At 45.2% G+C, this 20037-nt stretch overlaps 1 protein-coding gene and 1 long non-coding RNA gene across 2 annotated transcripts in view; one reads left to right on the forward strand and one right to left on the reverse strand.

Annotated features, from left to right (window-relative positions):
* Man2a1 (mannosidase alpha class 2A member 1) overlaps window positions 1–7095 on the reverse strand; it is a 157551-nt gene extending 150456 nt beyond the window's left edge. The window contains exon 1 of the mRNA XM_021185720.3: window positions 6007–7095. Within this exon, the coding sequence (XP_021041379.2) occupies window positions 6007–6141 (135 nt within the window). The 5' untranslated portion in view covers window positions 6142–7095. The remainder of the gene's footprint in view (window positions 1–6006) is intronic.
* Window positions 89–19255, forward strand: LOC147000380 (uncharacterized). Its single transcript, XR_015045902.1, has 3 exons — window positions 89–867; window positions 13621–13721; window positions 19047–19255. It is a non-coding gene; the product is annotated as an uncharacterized LOC147000380 (long non-coding RNA).
* Window positions 19256–20037: the final 782 nt, after the last annotated feature.

Raw genomic sequence — 20037 nt, forward strand, 5'->3', positions numbered from 1 at the left:
AATGCTAGTAAGTTAATAAGTAAGTAAATAATTAATTAATTTTAAACCTCAGGTGAAACTTAAGTGTATCACATGCCTCTGTGCTCTAGCATGGATACCTGGAAATCTATGAGGCATGCAGAAAAACACAAGTTTTGAACCCCGCCTTTAAGATATAAATTTTGACCAATGCTTATTTAATACCCAATTTATAAGAATTTTATCTTCAAGGGCTCTACCTTTGCTTCAGCACACTGTCTGCCTCCAGCAACAGAGAAGAACAGTTGAGACCCAGGATTATCAAATCTTCTTCTGAAAAGCATCAGGTAATAAATGGTTTGGGGTCTGTGGCCCAGAAGGTTTCTGCCCAGCCATTTATTTGACTGTTCTAAGAGGATTCACACGCAACTAGCTATGGACACGAAATGAAATGAACTATTCTAAGATGTAAAAATCCCTTTTAGCTGTGGCCCCACAAAGACACCGAGGCCAATCATCTACCTCACAGTTGGTTTAGGCATAAGGACAACAACCTCAAGGCTTCCTGCTCATCTCCCATCCGGTCTTTAAAGACGTTGTTTGGAAGGCAAGCCACAGGGAGCACTTACTTCCACGGTTCCCCACCCCACCCGCTTCTGTGCATCTCAAGGAGGCACTCGAAATGCATCAGCCAGATCATCACACTGCACAAAAAGAAATCCAAGCTGAGAGAACTTCGGACTTTCAAATAATGCTCGCAAATGATCTGTGTAGCTTACCTCTAAACAGCAAGGAGAGTAAATCGAGGCTTCTGCCAACCTCCAAGGAACTTGGAGAAAGCAAAGCCACCTAGGAGCTATGATGTGAACAGGTCGCTTTTATCAGAACGTGTACGACCAGGTGGCAAAGGTAAGTTAACCTTCCATTTTTTTTTTTCTTTACCTTGTACACAAACATGATGTATCTATATGTTTTCTGTAACATATTGCGGTCCTAGATGTGTCACTGAATTTTATGTATCCAGAGAAAAAAATACAGTATGAATATGTAAATATACCTCTTATCCTTCTGAGCATTAGAACCAGGGCCTTTCAGTCTCACTTTCCTAAATACCAAGAAAGTACACTGTGTTAAAAAAAAAAATAGGCCTTTGTCCAGACCATAGCCAAACTGATTTTCAGTAGGGACAGTAGCCCCCCCAAATCCCGAACAGAGGCTATCTATATCTAGCAGATGTCTGGGAAGATTTCTGATTGCTACAAATGAGGACAAGAAAGGAGACAAGTGGCTGCCAGCATATACCCGGAAGAGAACGGAGTACTGCCAGGTACCCTACCACACAGCCTCAACACCAAAGAATTATCTGACCCAAGTATCGACAGCAAAGAGTTATAAAGCCCTAGAGTGGAGGAGGAAAGATAGCACATGCAGTTATGAACCCCAGCACCTCTACACGGGGGTTTTCCTCAGGAGATACTATTAGACTTAGGATACTTTGTTAGATACTTGTTATCTGTATAAAAGTATAAATGATATGACCTTAAACACTCTCTCTCCAATATTCCATCTAGTCTTACTCAACAGTCTATTCAAGGTAAATTACTTCTTCTATATCAGGAGGCAACACCAACAGCATCATTCAAGGGCAGGGTGTGAGTTCCACTTCAATGCTGTCAATTCTCAAAGTCTGAACTGGAACATGGTTTCAACCACGAAACTAGGAAGGGCTTAGGAAGGGCAATTAAAACCTGTTTGGATTCAAGTGTTCTGCTTCCTCCCTTGATCAATCTTCTATCAACTACTATAAAAGGAGGTGAGGGTCTCCACTTTATAGCATTCCTCCTCTCTGTAGTTCTGGAGAAACACGTACAATTAAGAGGCTGCCACATGGGACACTTGACCCCAAACAAGGTCCAAAAATATAACGACCCCTTCAGAAATCAGAAACCACAGCTCACCAGAGCAGATGAATACCTAAAGAGTTTTCTATGGAAATAGGGAAACAACCAGGAGAAACTGAGGTCTCTGAACAGAGAAAACTGGAGAAATGGAAGGGGCCGGCAAGTACCACCCCTCAGTTTTTAGGTGAATGTTTTAACATCACAAAACCAACAGCAAGGCAAGCTCAGAGTAAAAACCATACAGAAGTGGTCACTCCATCAGTGTTCTGTCCAGAGCCCAGAAATCCCTTAAGGCTAATGAATGACTAATGGAGCAATCCCCTTTCAGTGAATGCAATCATGACACCTGTTAATAAAAAGCCTTTGGATCAGACATAGCCAGGGCATCTGGTCCACTTTATTCCCAGAAGCTCAAGTCTGAGACATGAGCTTTGCAGAGGAGTCCCAGAGACTAATCTCAGGAGGGATGGAGAGGGTCCACCTCACAATACTTGAATTTCTAATCATGATTGCAATCAGAGCTCCATCCCTTCCCAGAAATCTTAGATCTCAACCATTATAGCCCAGGAACACTGGCAACTCCCCTATTATGCTCCCTAAACAAACCCAAGCAGCCAGGGCTGTTGTCCTAAATACAGTACAGCACTGCCCGGAGGGGGGAGGGGGTAGGAGATCATTTTTATTAGATATACTTCAGACTAAACAATTTATAAGAAACAAGGATACAGTAGCCAGGCGATGAAGATCTCATCACACTTACTGCTGTGGATCAATTTTTATTAACACGTTCTTTGTGGGACTCAAAAATCATGGGTACAGTTTTTGCTTGTGTGAAGGTGTTGGCTTATGTCTACATAGCTTAGGCTGGCCCCAGGACATGCACCAATACTCCTGCCTCAGTTTCCCAAGTGGTATGAAGCATTTAAGCATACGTATATATATATATATATATATATATATATATATATATATATATATATATACATCTAGTTGCAAGATTCTTTGTTTTGTTTTTTTACAGCACCAAAGTTCTTATCATAACGACTTTCAAATCAACTACTTCAACACGTTTTCACTTTTCTCACTTGATAAATGTTCTCTGAGCCCAAAGATCAAGTCTGGACTTGGCCTGTACATTTTCATGACTTTCCAACTTCTGAAGAGATGTTCAAAAGCAACATCAGCCCCTACATTATGTGATACACTAGTTAAAGACCGACTCTCTGTTATAAAAATCCTGATTCCTTGCCTTAATACTCTACATAGTAGCATGAGCCTAGTGGTTTTTCTATTGTGCACACGAGATTGCCTCTTGGAATAACCTGCCCTTCCAGGGAGATGTCAACATTTCTCCACCCAGTCTGCTGACTTTCTCATAGCCAGCATAAAGTATTTTCAAGGCATTAGGTCTGGCCCACCTCTCAGGCAGACTGGAGGTTTGTTTTTGCTTGTTTTTACTTTTTTTTTTTTTTTTAAACTGAGATCAAATAACTCTAAAAATGTAGGCTACCTGCTGCCTTGGCCATAAGGAATTCTTAAAGTAACACTCAAGAGAAAGCCCTCTAAGTGTTTTCCTTAGGCAGGCCAAAATGGGGGGGGGGGGGGGCACAAGGGGCAGGGGGCGGGGCATGGATGAGGCGGTGCCTACCCTTGCCCCAGGACTGAACAGGTGGCAGGAAATCAGAGTTGCTAAAGAAGGTAAATGAACAAAAGTCCAAAGAACAGCAAAAAACAGATTGCTCTCACCCGGGGATGGCCTAAAACTACAGTTTGCAAACCAAATGGACCGCATGCCTAACTGAAGTTTCCACATCAAGAGAGAGAAACTAGAATGGACAAGATAACCTTTCTGGTTGAGTGGATACAGGTCACCAAGCAACCTCAGCATACACTGACCAAATTAGCTCTACCGAAACTCAAGAATCGCACCAAAACCTGTTCAAGAAACAGAGGGCAACATAGTTTTGCAATGCTGGGGATTGTTGTGAAATTAGTGTAGACATAGAAATAAAATGAAAGAATGTGCACGTTTGGAGGCTCTGCTTCGTAATGGCTTACATCATAATAATGTTTAGCTGTAAAAGTAAATTAGAAGACTCTCTGGGAAAGCGTAAATCTGAAGCCCTGAAAAGGACCACATTCATTCTGTCTTCATAATAGAGCTTCCTTTTCCAGGGATCATAAGCTAAGTCACCACCAGCAAGTCTATTTCTGTTCTACACAATTCCGACAACAGGCAGGCTAGAGCCCAGTTCTAGCAAGACAACTTTGTGACTCTGAGACTATACTCTGAGAGCTGCCTGTTCAAATCCGAGACTTTGCCTATGCGACCTTGGGCTCAGGAAGCTCTCAAGCCTCAGTTCCCCACCAACTGAGCAGTAGCTGGGGAGATAGGTTTATCATATGAAGTTAATGGTCAAACACATGAGACGTATGAAGAGGGCTTATGGAGTTTAGCTACTGGGAGATTCAGTGGCCCACCTATTCTAAACCTTCTGTCTACAGTGAAGTCCAGATAAAACACAGAGGATGCCACTCCCAAGCCCTCTCTCTCGGAACAGACAACACACCACTTCCTAAGGTTACCACCACCACTCTGCCAAATGTTGTATACACTCTAGGCAAACCCTCAACTTCTCAGTGAGCTGGGGGTTCATACGGAAATGGGAGAACCAACTGCCTGAGATGTCTCAGTAACGGAATGAGTCACTCGCTGCTTTAGAAACAGAGGGAAATGTCAAGGTTGCCAGAGAACCCCATGCAGATGTTCGCATAAATCGTGTTCAAGCAATCACCCAGCCAAAGCCAGAGGACACTATTAAGACATCACTGGGTAAGAGGAGTTCCATTTATATACTTCATGCAAAGAGAAAACTCTGAAAATAGGGTTGGGGGGAGAAAGGTACATTTAACTCCAAAATTAGAGAGCATGTGGGACAAAGCTCAGACCTCCCGGGCCCTGGTTGCCAGTTTACCCCAGCCTTATCCACAAGGCCAGTACAAACTCCCAAGTTCAAAATTTAAAGGCAGCAGAGAGCATGCGTTATATATTTTCTCTCTACTCTATAGGGGAAGCAGAAGCTGTAAACATTTGGAAACATCTGTCTGTGGCCAGCTTTTTAATTCCACACTTCTAAAAGAAAAAAAATACTTCTAGTACTGTGTACTAATGACATAATCCGCAAGTCCTCATTTCGATATCATTAAATTCCCACCAAGCCATTGACCCTAGCATATCAGAAGAAATGGCAAGGGCTATTTCCAGTCATTTAAACTGTCATATTAAAAGAAAAAAAAAAAAGGCAAAACATCAGCCTTATTCGGGTAGGTTGTAGATTTCTCTGGTCAACTAGTTGTTAGCTTGTCAACACTTGGATTCTTCGGATTTCTCCACACATCTGCTTCTACTAAAATGTATGTGTGTCAACAGCGAAAAGCCGTAAAGGCCACTCTCAATTGCTACGTGGTCACCTCCCAAACAGAACCTATTGCATCCATTTCTTTTTTTTTTTAGTAACTTTTCCTGAAAGACTTCGGGTGGGTCGTTTGTTCAACTCCTCTGCCAGCTGGACCACCCCGCAGAGAACTGAGCGCCGCGCAGCTTCCAGTGAGAGAATAACAGGCGCTTCCCCACTCTGCTCAAACCAACCCGAGGTAATAGCTGAAGCATGACGACACTAAAATCAACCCTACTAACCATATCTCAAAAGGCTGCAACAGGAAATAAACTTTTTTATCTCTTAAGAGACAGTGAAAGGGAAAGGGGTCAGAAACAGAAATCTGCCTAGGTGGGCTGTGTTTAATCAATTTCCGCACCTCAGTGCGTTCAGGGATCTGGGCGGCCTCTGGCAGCTTTAACCCTGAGCTAGCTTAGGGGCGACACTCACGCCGGTTCCCCACCAGCAGGTGGCCGAGCCCACTTCCACAGGCCCGGGTGCAAATGTAGGAATATGTCCTCTTCTGCCCGGTGCCAAGGCTGCCACCGCATGACGCCCAGCACTTTGCAAACTCAGCGGTCCGAAACCTCGGCAAGCCGGATGAGGCTCCGCCGGTCGTCGGGTGCGGCCTCACCCTGCCCCGGTGCCGTGCCGAGAAGTGCGAACCCCGGGACCAACCCTCCAGCTTGCGCCCGCCACCAGGTGCTTACCTGCGGGAAGGAGCCCTCCTGGCGCGGGCCCCGAGGGTAGTCCAAGTGACCCCTGTCCAGCATCAGGTAGAGTGAGAAGATTACGACGCAGAAGATCGCGCTGCCAAACACGGTGAACTGGCGACTTAACTTCATTTTCCTCGATGGACTCGGGGCCAGGACGCGGTCCTCACCCGAAGGAGGCAGAAGACGGAGGACTCCAGCTGGCGATCGCCGAGGGCTCCCTGCTCCCGGCCGCACACCCTTCGCGCGCTACGGCGCGGGTCCCGGCTGCGCTCCGCACCTCGTCTCCGGAGTCACCACGCGCCCTCGGCCTACGCCCTGGCCCGCTGCCCTCCCCAAGGCCGGCCGTCCCTGCAAGGCAGACTCCTGGAGAGCAAGGCAAAGGTCCCCACAAACTTGCTTTCCTGCAGGATAGCGCTACCCGGTAGGGAGGTCGGAGCAGTCAGAGGAGAGGTCTCTGCCCGACTTCCTGCCACGGGCCGGCACGACTGAGTCGGCAGGAAAAGTTTTCTCGACAAGGGCAGGCGTGTCCTCCGCGCCCAGAGAACGCGCGGGTTCCGCGGCTCCGGGGCCGAGCGTGCGGCGCTGGGAGCGAGGAGCGCGCGGAAGAAGGAACTGGACCTGGAGGCGCCGTGCCCCACAACTTAGCGCCGGGACACCCAGGCCCACCCCCGCCACACCGCCCCCGCGTGCCCGCCGAAGAGCCCCTTCCTGCCGCGGCTACTGCGGGGGCCCGACCGGTGTGCACCCTGTGCGCCGGAGCGCTGCAATCCAGGACTTTCCTCGGCGTGTGCGTCCGAGCCCCGGCCTCTCCCGGCCCCCGCCGCCCCTACCTTCCCCTTCGCGGGCCCGGGCTGCACGCGGAGGGCGCAAGGGGCGGGCAGCGCCGGGAGGAGGCAAGCCGAGGGAGGAGGAGAGGACCGTCCCCGGAGAGGAGCCCGCTCCAGCTGCAGCCGTGGAGCACCCCCTCCTTCCCGCCCCGAGAACGCGGAGATGGCGGCGGCAGCCGCGAAAGGAAGAGCCGGTTCCCCAGCGCCACTCGGCGCTCCTGTACCGCCCGCCACGAGCCGGAGGAGACGGCGGCGGCGGCAGCGGCGGCGGCGCAGCGGCCGTTGGGTCAATAGGCGCCCGCAGCCCTGGAGCTGGGCAGCCGGCTGGCCCCGCCCCCTCCCGACGCGCCGGGATGAGGGGGCGGGCCCCCTGGCGCCCAATCACAGAGCGCCGCCCGCCAGGCCCGCCCAGCGCCTGCCTCACTGGGCCCTGACAGTAGGAAGACCTCAAGAGGCTTCAGTGACAAGGGAGGTGGCTTTGCAGGAATTGAGGCCAACAGAGAGGTGCCTCCAGGGCTCCAGCAGCCTAAGGTCCAGAGCGACAGTGGTTCATTCCCCAGATTCCATCCTCTTGTCGCGTCTTCTATCCTGGAACGCCCAGATCAGCCTGCCTTGGAAGGGTCTGTGCAGGGCTGGAAGGGGAGGTAGACAAGAAATCTGAGGAGCCTAAAAAGGACTCATCTTTTCCTTCTTGCTTTTGGCGACATCCTGGTGAAACCAGGGGGTAAGGGAGGCTGACAAAGCCTCTTGTAAGCAGATGTAGACATCTGGCGACAAAATCTAGTAAGAGGAGGATCTGAGAAATGCCTGTACCCACTATTGAATTATGGTCTCAGGCTCCAAATTCGCCCTTTTCCACTACACTGTGAAAATGAATCTGGGCCTTTTAAGGAGGTTTCTCTTCACCCTTCTGGGACACTGTGTCAGTAGAGGGTGCTGAAGAGACATTACAGGAAATAAAGGAACTTGCTTCCTGGTTCTAGTACATCTGATAAGCAGTTTCTCCTAGCATTCCTGACTTTTTCAAGTACAGAGCTCCTCCCTGGCCAACAGTTCTGTAATGGTGTTGGGCGTGGATACTTTCCTGGCACCCTGTTAACAATGTATAGCAAGTTCAGGGACAGTATCAGAATGATGTCTCTGCTCTTCAATTAACCATACTGCTGTCTCCATAAAGTCTGTATCTTAGCCCTTGACTGGATGCGAAACCCATCTTTTGGGGGCCCTTTATCAGTCCAAGAGGTAACTATAAGCCTTGCTCTCCACAGTTGCTGTCTATAGTCTTTCTGGTTTTCTTCTCGCTAGGAAATTCTTGGTTACTTAACTCCCTATTAAAGTTAAGAATTAGTTTTACTAAGCCCTCCGTGTCCAGGAAGTAGTCCCAAGAGAGACCCATAAAGACGGATTTAAAGGTCAGATCGGTTGACTTTCGCCTCAAGCTCCTTGCCAAAGGAAAATAGGATGATAATTTGGGTCATGAAGAGCATCACAGTTAATTAAGCAATCACCTGTGGCTGATTCTGATGACGTGCCAATGGAGTGAGTACATGGGGACTAGGTGACAGCTACGAAAGTGACTAAATAACAATGGTGGTGGTAGGCATTGGAGTGCTTTTGAATGCTTGTAAGAAAAATGGCAAGTCCCTGTCCATCAGCTATCCTTAAGGCATGAGGATCAAAGCAATTCCTCTTGTAGCAAGGAGAATTATGTAACTGAAGATCAAATGTTCTATTTTGGTTCTGGAGCCACTGACTTATTGTTACTATTGAATTCTCAGACATGGCAAGGGTTTTGTTTTTTTTTTTTTTTCCTTCCTCTAAAAAGTTGATGGGTTAACTTGTGAAAGATAAAATCCTAAAATTTGGAATGAGTTAGCTAAGGCTAGGACTAGCAGTTCTGTCCTCTGTGACCCATCCCATCCCCAACACAGACCTGCGCAGGCAGACTAAGCCTCCCTTGCCAAGCGAAGCAGGGTATCATTCCGTGGCTAAGCAGACCAGGTTTCCTTTGCTTAAAACCCTTGTCGTTTTGGACTGGAGAGATGGCTTAGTGGTTAAGGACATTGGCTGTTTGTCTAGAACAGTGCTTCACAATCTATGGTCTCCACCCCTTTGAAGGCTCCCTTTCTCACCTTTCACAGGAGTCACCTAAGAGTCTCAGGAAACACAGATAGTTTACATTATGATTCATAACAGTAATAAAATTATAGTTATGAAGTAGCAGCAAAAAAAATGTGTCTAGGGGTCACTACAACATGAGGAACTGAATTAAAGGGTGGAAGTTTTAGGAAGGTTGAGAACCACTGATCTAAAGAAAGGACCTGGGTCCTGTACCCACATACAGTCAGCTCAGTAAGCCATTACCCAGTTCCAGAGGAACCTAGCACCTTCTGGTCTCTTTGGACACGAGTACGGCATGTTGTACCCAGACTTACATGCAAGTAAAACATCACTATTAGCCGGGCCATGGTGGCGCATGCCTTTCATCCCAGCACTTAGGAGGCAGAGGCAGGTGGATTTCTGAGTTTGAGGCCAGCCTGGTCTACAGAGTGAGTTCTAGGACAGCCAGGGCTACACAGAGAAACCCTGTCTCGGAAAAAGAAAAAAAAAAAAAAAAAAAAAAAAGAACAAAAAAAAACAACAACAAAAAATTGTCATCTTTCAGGTTTGGGGGTTGTATGCATATTTTTTTTTCCTAAAATACTCATCTGTTCAAGAAAGTCTACCAAAAGTGGTTGTCTTTATCGGGGCAAATTCCTTGACACAGAATTCACATCTTTCCTAAAACCACCACAACCAACTACCTGAGAATGTGATCGCATTGGACTGTGTGTTCTTGTGGAATAAAATGAAGCAATGGTTCATATAACAAAATAACTACAATTGTGTCTAATATATGTCAGCAAAAAATCTGGGAACAATGCTTCGAAATGGTTTCTAAAGATATGAGGCCATGAAATAAAGGCTGTAACACAATGTAGCAAACATGTATTCCTACTCTGGGCTGGAAGGATGGCTCAGTGGTTAAGAACACTTGTTGCTCCCACAGAAGGCTTAGGTTCCCAGCACCAATCTGACAACCTGGGACACTGACTCCAGCTCCAAAGGACCTGATGCCCTTGACGCCCTCTTGTGGCCTCCTGGGGTACTGCATGCATATGATGCACAGCTATACCTGCAAGCAAATGCACCGATGTGCAGAAAATGAAAGTCGATTTACTTTTAAATGTTTCCACTCTCAAGCATTCAGCTCCCGCAACTCGAGGTGACTTGACTGGTGGATAGTGTATGAGACGGAGATGTCAGAGATTCATGGCATGGGGTGGAAAAGGAAATTTAACAACTTAGAGGAAAACAAATACTGTTACTAGATTTATCACATGTAGCTTGCAAGCCCATGCCCCAGCTGTGCTCCATGCAGTGACACAGAAGATACTACCATTATTGAAGTTTTGAGAAGGATGGGGGCTGGGGGTAGGGGTGGGGGGTGGAGGTACTCTGTAGATTCTCCCATGGGCCAGGCATGGCCATAGATAATGGTTCAGCTGACCTCCCTGATTTTCATGGAGATGACAGGAGTCCAGAATAGCAGAGTCCAAGCAGTGCCTAGGCAATAGACAGAGTAGACTCATTTGTCTTTAGAGTAGCAACCTACCTGGGCCCACGAGAGATGTCCTCAGAAAACAGCATATAGGCAGCCAAAATAGGATGTCACTTACTTCCAACAAGCAGGGTTCTAGATCAGTTAGCTAAACTCTGACTTTAGTTGCCACAATAGAGAGGCATAGACTTTCAGTCAGTTTTCAGACCTAAGTCAGCCCACAGACCTGGAATGATTTGGTTGCCCTCTCAGGAAAGACCTTGTATCGTAGCCACAATACACAAACAAAAGGGCATATCACTATGCAGGAGGAGGGCTTGTTTATTTAGTGTAGGGAGTGTACACTGACAAACTTCAAAGGAAGTTGTAAACTCAGAGCCCTAATCTAATCTAATTGGTGTCCTTAAAAGAGAGAAACATACTATAACATATATGTTGCACACCATAGCCATCTGATGACATGATTTTTTCTTTTCTTTTCTTTTCTTTTCTTTTTTTTTTTTTTTTTTTTTTTTTGAGACAGGGTTTCTCTGTGTAGCCCTGGCTGTCCTGGAACTCACTTTGTAGACCAGGCTGCCTTCGAACTCAGAAATCCGCCTGCCTCTGCCTCCCAAGTGCTGGGATTAAAGGCGTGTGCCACCACCGCCCAGCTGATGACGTGATTTTAAGCAGTGAGAGACAAGACAGCTCAGCTGACACTTTGATTTTAGACCGCTGGCCTCAGGACTCTGAGAAAATAAATTTAGGTTATTTGTGGCATCCTATCTCATTGTAACAGCCTTGGTATGTGTGGACTGGTACAGAAAGCAGCCACCCAGCTAGCACATACTATATAACAAAAGCATACAAATCAAAGGAAAAACAACAATTTTAAATAAGTAAGGGACCTAAATAAATATTTTCCATAGAAGACATATAAATAGCCAACAGCAATATTAAAAAAAAAAAAGAGTGTTCAACAACATTAGTTATCAGGGACTTACATATTAAAATCACAATAGATATCACTTCATACTTGTTATGATGGTTTTGAAAAGGAGTAAAATAATGTATGGTATAAAGGGGGCCCTTGTAAACTGTTGGAGGGCTTACAAACTGCCACATCAAGAGAAACAATTCGTAGTACAGTTTTAGATAACACTGTAGAAATCAGTACAGTTTATGGGAAACACTAGGAAAATTCCCTGCATACTGGAAAATAGAACTGCCCTCTGATCCAGCAATACCACTGTGTGTATGTGTAACTGTGTGTGTGAGTGTGTGTGACAGTGTGTGTGTGAATATATATGTATATGTATGTGTGTGTTAATGAGTGTGTGTGTGAGAGAGAGTGTGTGTGTGTTTACAATCTATAACCTACAAGCAGCTTCTCTTTTCTAGAAAATTGATTTATATCCTATCACTTGTGATTTATTCCACTAAGGCCTTTTACTGTGGTATGTTGGGAGTCATGCTGCAACGACCGGAGAGCAAGCAGTATCCAGTAAGACGCTGCCTTGCTTAGGCTGAAGAAAATTTCAATAGTAAACTACTTGTTTAGCAAGCCTGAAGAGCACGGGTTTGAACCCCCAGACAAAGCTCGACAGTGTACGGCGCATCAGTAACTCCATCACTCCTCTAGCACCATGGGAGGTGGAGACAGGAGGGTCCCTCAACACTATTGGCCAACTAGTGGAGCGCACAAAGCACAGTGGTGAACAAGAGACCCTGTCTCAAACAACGTGAGAGTAAGGACCACACCCAAGGCCGGCCTCAACCACAAACGGTTACACTCTTCTAAAGATGCCATTTCACACCTGCTCAACTTGTGCCTTAGTAATGAGGGAAAAAATGTTTTTAATGTATGAGTCAGTGCCTTCCTGGAGTTGATAATAACCATTCTAATGAGGGAAGTGGTACCTCATTAGATACACGCTCTCTCTGATGCTCACTGAACTTTTGAAGATTTTATAGTTACGATGGTAGAAAACCAAAAAGCATAGAAGGTTCGGCCCTTTGCTCTCCTGGCTGTTGGGAAATTCTGTCTGCTGAGGATTTATATTCTTTCTGGTTATCCTGACCACACTTCAGGTGGGGCCATTTCTCAGGGCTACCTTTGTCAAAAATAACCGAATAACCAAATAATAGCTCCTCCCAAAAGTCAGTTTGCTTATCACATACCACAGAAATAGGAAATACTCCGATTCTGTATTCCTTGACTATGGATATAAACCATAAACCATAAGCTATAAGCCCTACACCATAAACTATACCAGTGATTTCCACCTGAACCCTCTACCTTAGACACAGTAGGACTCCAAAGACATGGGAAACCGGAGCAAGCTTGGATGCGTTCCTTTGTCTCTAACCCGGCTATCTCCTACTTCTACCAGTATCTATGAAGCAGTAGCTGACTACAGATCCTTCCTAAGTCCTGAAACCACCAACCTACAAAAGACAACCTCGACCTTGACCTCGTGGTGTGTTCTTTCTCTAGCTGAACCTTCTATCCATGACGGAAACTTGGGGAAGGGGTGAGTGGAGAGGACACAGGTCCCTGAAGAGAACAACAGCAGAAGACAGAAGCTGGAGGGTGGCAGCCTTGTCTCCAGAATTCTTCCCATCATTGATTGACATGGCTTCCATCTGTCTTTCCCAGTAGGATATGAGCTCCTGGAAGTCTTATGGTTTGCCACTGTATCTCACTTAGTAGAATAATACCTATCAATAGTGAGGCTTAATAGATACCTTCTGGATTAATTAATGGTTGTCTAGGCTCTGAAGCACCAGTTGGGGTGGGCTCACTAGTGCTAGGAATAAATTAGTTGCCCTGACTTATAACAGAGGTCTGTTTGCTAGTCTATATCTAAAGCTGATCCTAGGACTGGAGAGACATGGCTCAATGGATAAGGGCACTGGCTGCTCTTCCCAAGTCCTCCATATGCCAGCTCACACCCATCTATAAATTCTAGTTCCAGATGATTCAGCACCCTCTTCTGGCCTGTGTGAGCACCGGCCATGCACATGGTACACACACACACACACACACACACACACACACACAGAGAGAGAGAGAGAGAGAGAGAGAGAGAGAGAGAGAGAGAGAGAGAGAAATAGGAAGAACTCCCCTACACATAAAATGAAAATAAAATTTCAAAAGGAAGTCTTAGCTTTATGAATCGGCACTATTTCTTCCCGCAGGATTTTCTTCAATGCCCTTTAAAGAGGATTACTGGAGAGAACTCTTCCTCATCTGAACCTCTACAGGAAAGCCAATATTTTGATAGAATGACATGAAGCAAGTAAGTCTATGCTGAGCGTTGGACACGTTTCCTCGTTTAGCTTTTATAATTCATGTGTTGATAGCTGTTTCATCTTTATTAAAACTCAGATGCTGAGAGATGAAATAACTTGGTTTAAAGTACATAACTGTTAAATGCACAGCGTGGTTCTTTCTTTTTTTTATATAGTCTCTGTTTCCTCTGTGCATTCTATAAAGTTGAGTTCACTATCTCAGCACTCAGGAGGCAGAGGCAGGCGCATCCCTGAGTTCAAGGCCAGCCTGGTCTACAGAGTCAATTTCAGGGCAGCCAGGGCTATACAGAGAAACCCTGTTTCAAAAGCAAACAAACAAACAACAAATAGAATTGAATACAATTAGCTTTTGCAAAGGGGATAGATGTTCCATGGTTACACTTGGGACTGTGTTGTTCAGATTCAGGGTAAACTACCGAAACATGTTTAGGTTCTTTAGGTTATTTGACAAGGGACATTACAAAATTAATGTCCAGATTGTCGAGGTGGGATACAGAAGAGCCTCCAAGAATGACTGACAGAACAGTACAGCACTGACCTATCCATGTAGCTAATAGCTCTCACAGCTACTGGAACAAGGTCAGAGCTCTGTGGGTTCAGAGTCACCACCCTACAAGGTGCCTGAGCATCCAAATGCTCTGCCGTTCCCTATTGTTCCTCGGTGTCTGAGTAATGAGCTGAGGTGCATGGATACAGAAAGGAAAGTCACTGACTGGCCAGGAGGATGCTCACACTGCTGCCTTCCAAATCTACAGTGAGTATTCCCAACGGACAAGCATAATTCAGATGGACAACTCTGGGTACCAAGAAGTCTAGGAGAGGCAAGCCTCTGGCTTCTGTAGTATAAAGGAACTAGGAAAGGCTGGTGGAGGCACATTGAGGGAGCGAACCATAGACATTCATCATAGGCATCAGTTGTAGGAAATGGTGCTTCTACAAGGGAGAATGGATTGTGTTTAAATAGCTGGGCGTGGTGGCACACGCCTTTAATCCCAGCACTTGGGAGGCAGAGGCAGGTGGATTTCTGAGTTCGAGGCCAGCCTGGTCTACAAAGTGAGTTCCAGGACAGCCAGGGCTACACAGAGAAACCCTGTCTCGAAAAAAAAAAAAAAAAAAAAAAAAAAAACAAGCAAAACAAACTCTCTCTCCAGGAAGACCTGCAAAATATGATAAGTTATTCAAACTCCCAACTCTTTTGACATCACAATCTTTATGATTTACTCTGAGGGAAAAATGTCTTCTATTCACATGATAATTAAGGTCAGTAATATACCTAAATATGTACACATGAGAGGCAAGAAAACTGTTTGTGATGTAAGATCATCCTTCCATTTTCAACAGCCCTTTGCTCTCTGTCATGGATACTGGCACCATGTGAAATCAGGCTGGCTTCCAGCAGCCTTAAGCTGTTTTCTCTGGATCCTCTCTGGCTCTTAGTTCTCATATGCCATACTCAACAAGGAACAGATTAGTGACTGAGGACTCTAAGGCTTCAACGACAGTACAACCAGCTCCAAAAGAACAAAATCCTCACGCAGGGTTTCAGAAAGCGTGGGTAGGAAGCCAAGCCCTCTAGTTTCCTGGCCAAAGCTTTCTTCATCGCAACAAAAGCAGCCTGAGATTGTATTCCGTCTAGATACCAACTTAGTGGTGTGTGTACTTGTGTGAATAGGTGTGTGTGTCTGTGTGTGTATGTGTGTACTTGTGTGTTCCTACCTGTATCAAGTTCAATGGCCAGCAAACCCTCAAATATCTCTGTAGGTAAGTGTTCTTGTATGGAAGTTGTGACCCAAAACAATCAAACAATAGCACTAAGCAACAAGCTAAGGAGGAAGGGGTGCTGTCCCTGGGAAAGGGGAAGGAAGGTGCTGTCACTCAGAAAGGGGACACACAGTGTTTCAAGATGATGACAAGTTCCCAGAAAATACAGTTTTCCCCATAATTTCGAAATCCAATACAATTGACTTTTTGCCTAGATATTTTTGGGTAAAGCCAAGTCCTTCCTGTAGATCCTTTGACTCTACCCAGGAACACTCAAAGCGAGGAACTGTCTTATTAGCCCTATTAGCAGGTAAGAAACCAAGGTCCACCCTGTGTAGTTTTTCTATGCTGCTTTGCAGTAAAACTCGTGTGTTATGTCTAACAACAGTCTTGCTCTGCCTAGCAACAATGTTGCTCTTCTCCGCTAGCCACAAGAAACGTCCTGGGTGACTATATTATGGAGCCCTAATTTGATTACTAGTTTGTAATCAGAAAAGTTAAGAAAAACAGGAGACAAAATTAAACACATATATAATTAAGATTATACCTGTTCAAAATACACATGCATAAGTATAAGAGACCAGAACATAGGACACCGTTTTTGAGATTTATCATAAAGGGACCATATCAAATTACAATGGAAAAAAAATATAGATGGTCCAAGATTAACTTCCAACTTACCTGAGAATACAAGAGTTCATTTCTGCTCTCTCCTTCCCTACAGCCTGAGAAGCCCCACCCACTCAGTGAGTGACTTCATTACCAAATAGACAGCATGGATCATTCCAGCTATGCAAATCACAGAGCCACAGTCAGCTGAGGGAAAGCAGATAAAGAGATTACATTAAAAATTAAAGCCATGCGTAGAGACACAGAGATAATGTGCTTACAATTATTTCTACATATTTAATATTCATACAATTACAAAGTCAGTCGCGGCAAATATTAACTCTTGAATCTGATTCCTTTTGCCCTCTGAGATCCTGACCTTGAACTGCAATTGCCAAATAATACACAAGCCAGGGCTGCCAGGGAAGCATCTCTTCAGACTATAAGTGATAGATGCCTTTGCCTTTAAAGCGTGATTGCAGCTCATCCTGGCTTCTGTTTATTGTCAACGCCTTGTGTCTCCTCACTCTGGTCTATTTTGATCCCTCTGAAAGGCCTAGTTTTCTGCCTTTCGCTGTGTTTGGCTGTATGGTTTTTTGCTGCTGCTCTGATGTGATGTGTTTTCTGTCAGAAGAAATTTACAGGCACATTAGCCCACCTGACAGGCACAGTGAGCCACCAGGCTCTCCCAACGAGAAGCTTCCACAGTCTGGAGTCTGCTCTGTCCCTGCACCTCACCTTCATTCTCAAGCCCCACTACAGACCACAATAGCACAAGGACAGACCCCAGCCTCCTGGCCTGTGTAGATAGCCTTGAATCCTGATTTTAACTTTCCTGTGCCCAGTGCACAGCGTTAAAGTGATTCTGCAGTAATTAATTCATATTTCCAGAGCAATCTGATGACTTCAGCCTTTGATAAAAGCTAATGTCTTTCTTTCCTTACAAGCCATATAGAGACCAAGGAGGGGCTAGGTAGAAAAAAAGTCCCAGACACCAAGGAAGACAGGTAGCATGCAAGAAGCATACAAACAAAAAGTAATATAATCAACTGTTATAGAGATTTATTTCAAGAGAAAATTCTAGAACAATTTTCTCAGTTTGTCTAGGAAAAAAATCAATGAGGAAAAAGTTATTAAAAATTTAAAAATATTAAGTAAGACAGCTAAAAGGGTAAATTATTTTCTTAGAATATTTCAACTAAATGAGAATATTTTCTTCAAGGTTGTTGGGGAACTGAAGGCCTCCATTTCAGTTTCAGTTTCAGTTTCTTGAATATTATTTCTGTGCCTTGGGGAGCTTGCTAAGATGGAGCGATTCTGGTTCTGGTTCACTCATATGATAGCTGACGCTAAGGCATGTGTGCCTTCTAACTAGTCACTGGGGGAGCTGCCTGTTTTGAGAGTGTGACCTTTGTCCTCCTTACGTTTGTGTCCTCTGCATGTAACTGTGTAACCCACAGAAGCTATTTACAATAGTTTCAGGTCACAGGCATCTTCTGTGAGCCTGGTATTTACCAAGCCAATCTATAATATTGGTCTGAGCTACTTGCTGCATGGTTAAATAAAACAAAGAACCTGGCACAATTTTTCAAACCAGGAATGGGTGGCTTTCTTGGGACTCACTCTTTAGGTAAGTGTCTGGGAAGGCCCTTGATTGCTGTCCTTATCTTTCTGTCTCAGCCCATGATCCCTGGGTGCTTCAGAAGAGCCAACTCCAGATGTGTTCTTGTTCATGGCCACTGTTCCTTCCATCTTCAGGGTTCCAATGAGAACTCTCCCTTGTTTCTAGTAGCATGTTAATTTATAAAAGAGGTTACCTCATTCTGGCTTTTCACCTGTAATCTGGTTCTTCCCTAGTCTGTTTTTCCACAATGACAGGAAATCTCTGGATCCTTTGCAGTCTGGAAAAACTGAGGATCCAGACTGGGATCTCAGCTTCTAAACTGCTTCAATCATCCACTCCATAGCCGCAGCAGCAGCAGGTCCCCAGTCCAGCTAGCCACTAAGGAGACACAGAAACCTGAAGACAGAGAGTCATCTACCCCGACACTTTGCAAATGAGGGCACCAACCACTAGATTTTGATATATGGCCATTCTACACCGAAGGCTATTCAGACTCACTTATCTAGGGAAGTTTGAGTAGCAGTCTTGCCAAAACTGCTCAGTTTAGATGACAACCGAAAGTGTCCAAAGTTCACTTTCCTGCTGTTTTGTTTAATTCACGGGATTTTAAAACAGCAACTAAACATTCATTTCACAAACAATGTACATTTGTGTTTATATATAAACCACTGGGATGGGTTTTTTTTTTTTTAATTTTCACATTTGAATGTTTTGAACAAATAACTGTCAACTGCTGACCATGTGCCAGGGAGCGCCTGCTGTAGGCACTTGAAGGACATTGGAGAGGACACACTAAACCTTCTATATACACACTGCATCTGGATGCTAAGGATTTCTGCTGACACACCCGCCCACCATTCCTGGACCAGCCAATCCTATAGTCTGCAAACCATGAGTCTCACTGTCCACGGACATCATCTAGCACAAGGCCTGAGACTCTCCAATGTGGCGGAGACATTTTCACTGAGCTGAGAACTTCCAGGAGTTGGATGTATCACCTTTATCAACATCTTAAAGACCTGTTGGCTTTACTGCTGAGAGTGCTCCTGAAACTCTGTCCTGGGCAGATAAACTGACAAAGGGAGCATGGAAGCCTTTGGCAGCCTGCGTGGCCACGGGCATCTGGGAAACACTGGGTATGGGATGGATACAGAGGGAGAATCATTCACTCGGAAGCCTGGCTGTCAAGAGAAAAATCCAAACCCAGGAGCTTTTCTCCTCAGAGCCCCCGTGACATTTTATTCTTTAAATAAATCTTTTCTTCCTCTCTTTAGGTGAGAGATTGACATTTTACAATCAATCATCCTCTCTTTTGCAGGTTTGAGACCGAGAGCGAGATAAATGGAAATTAAGTACAATTTCCATCTTTTGAATAAAAGTGCCCAAAATAGGTGCCTCCTAAACTCAGCACAAAAGAAGAGATGCCGTTTCCCTCAACAGCCTTTCTCTGTGTGGTGGCTATCCAGTGTGTTTCCATGTCAAAGGCATGCCCTGTTTTTCTCTGTAAGATTTGTCCTAGAGGGGGGAGAAGGGAGAAAAAAAAAGATTCGTTCTGAATATATACATATATGTGTATATATATATATATATATATATGTGTGTGTATATATATACATACATATGTGTCTGTGTATGTATATGTATATACGTATATACATGTATATGTGTATATGTACATGTATATGTACACATACACACACACACACCTGCTGCTTGTACATCCTCTGATAGAAAAGCACATTATGTCAAGTTTTTAAGACTCCGTTATGCCAAGGATACTCCAGGCCTCCATATGTGCTTCGTCTTTCTGGCTTCCTCAACCCCTCTCCGGCAGATAAATTGAACGTTTTACTATAAAGCAGAGCTTCTTGTGCTTTTTCCACAGGTGACCCCTTTTCACCAGAGAAATTCTTTTCTGAAACTCTAGATATCTAGGTGTATATATGTTGCAGTAATTTTCAACCCCAATAAGCCCATATAAAAAGGCACACAATCTAGTTATTATAAGCTATGTGCCTAGATTAGGCAGATCTAACACTATACTAACTTATTCCCCAGCTATGAGACCACTTGCTACTTGTGGTTTCTCCTGGCCACATGATTATGCTCCATCATGGCTTCCTCCTCTCCTCTCCTCTCCTCTCCTCTCCTCGCCTCGCCTCGCCTCGCCTCGCCTCGCCTCTCCTCTCCTCTCCTCCCCTCCCCTCCCCTCCCCTCCCCTCCCCTCCCCTCTCCTCTCCTTTCCTCCCTACCTGACCCCACACTCAAGGACCTCCCATCCCACCTTTCCACTGCCCAATCACCGTCCC

This window comes from Mus caroli, unplaced genomic scaffold (assembly GCF_978045245.1).
Source record: "Mus caroli unplaced genomic scaffold, Mus_caroli_1 scaffold_18, whole genome shotgun sequence".
NCBI classification, from domain to species: Eukaryota; Metazoa; Chordata; class Mammalia; order Rodentia; family Muridae; genus Mus; species Mus caroli.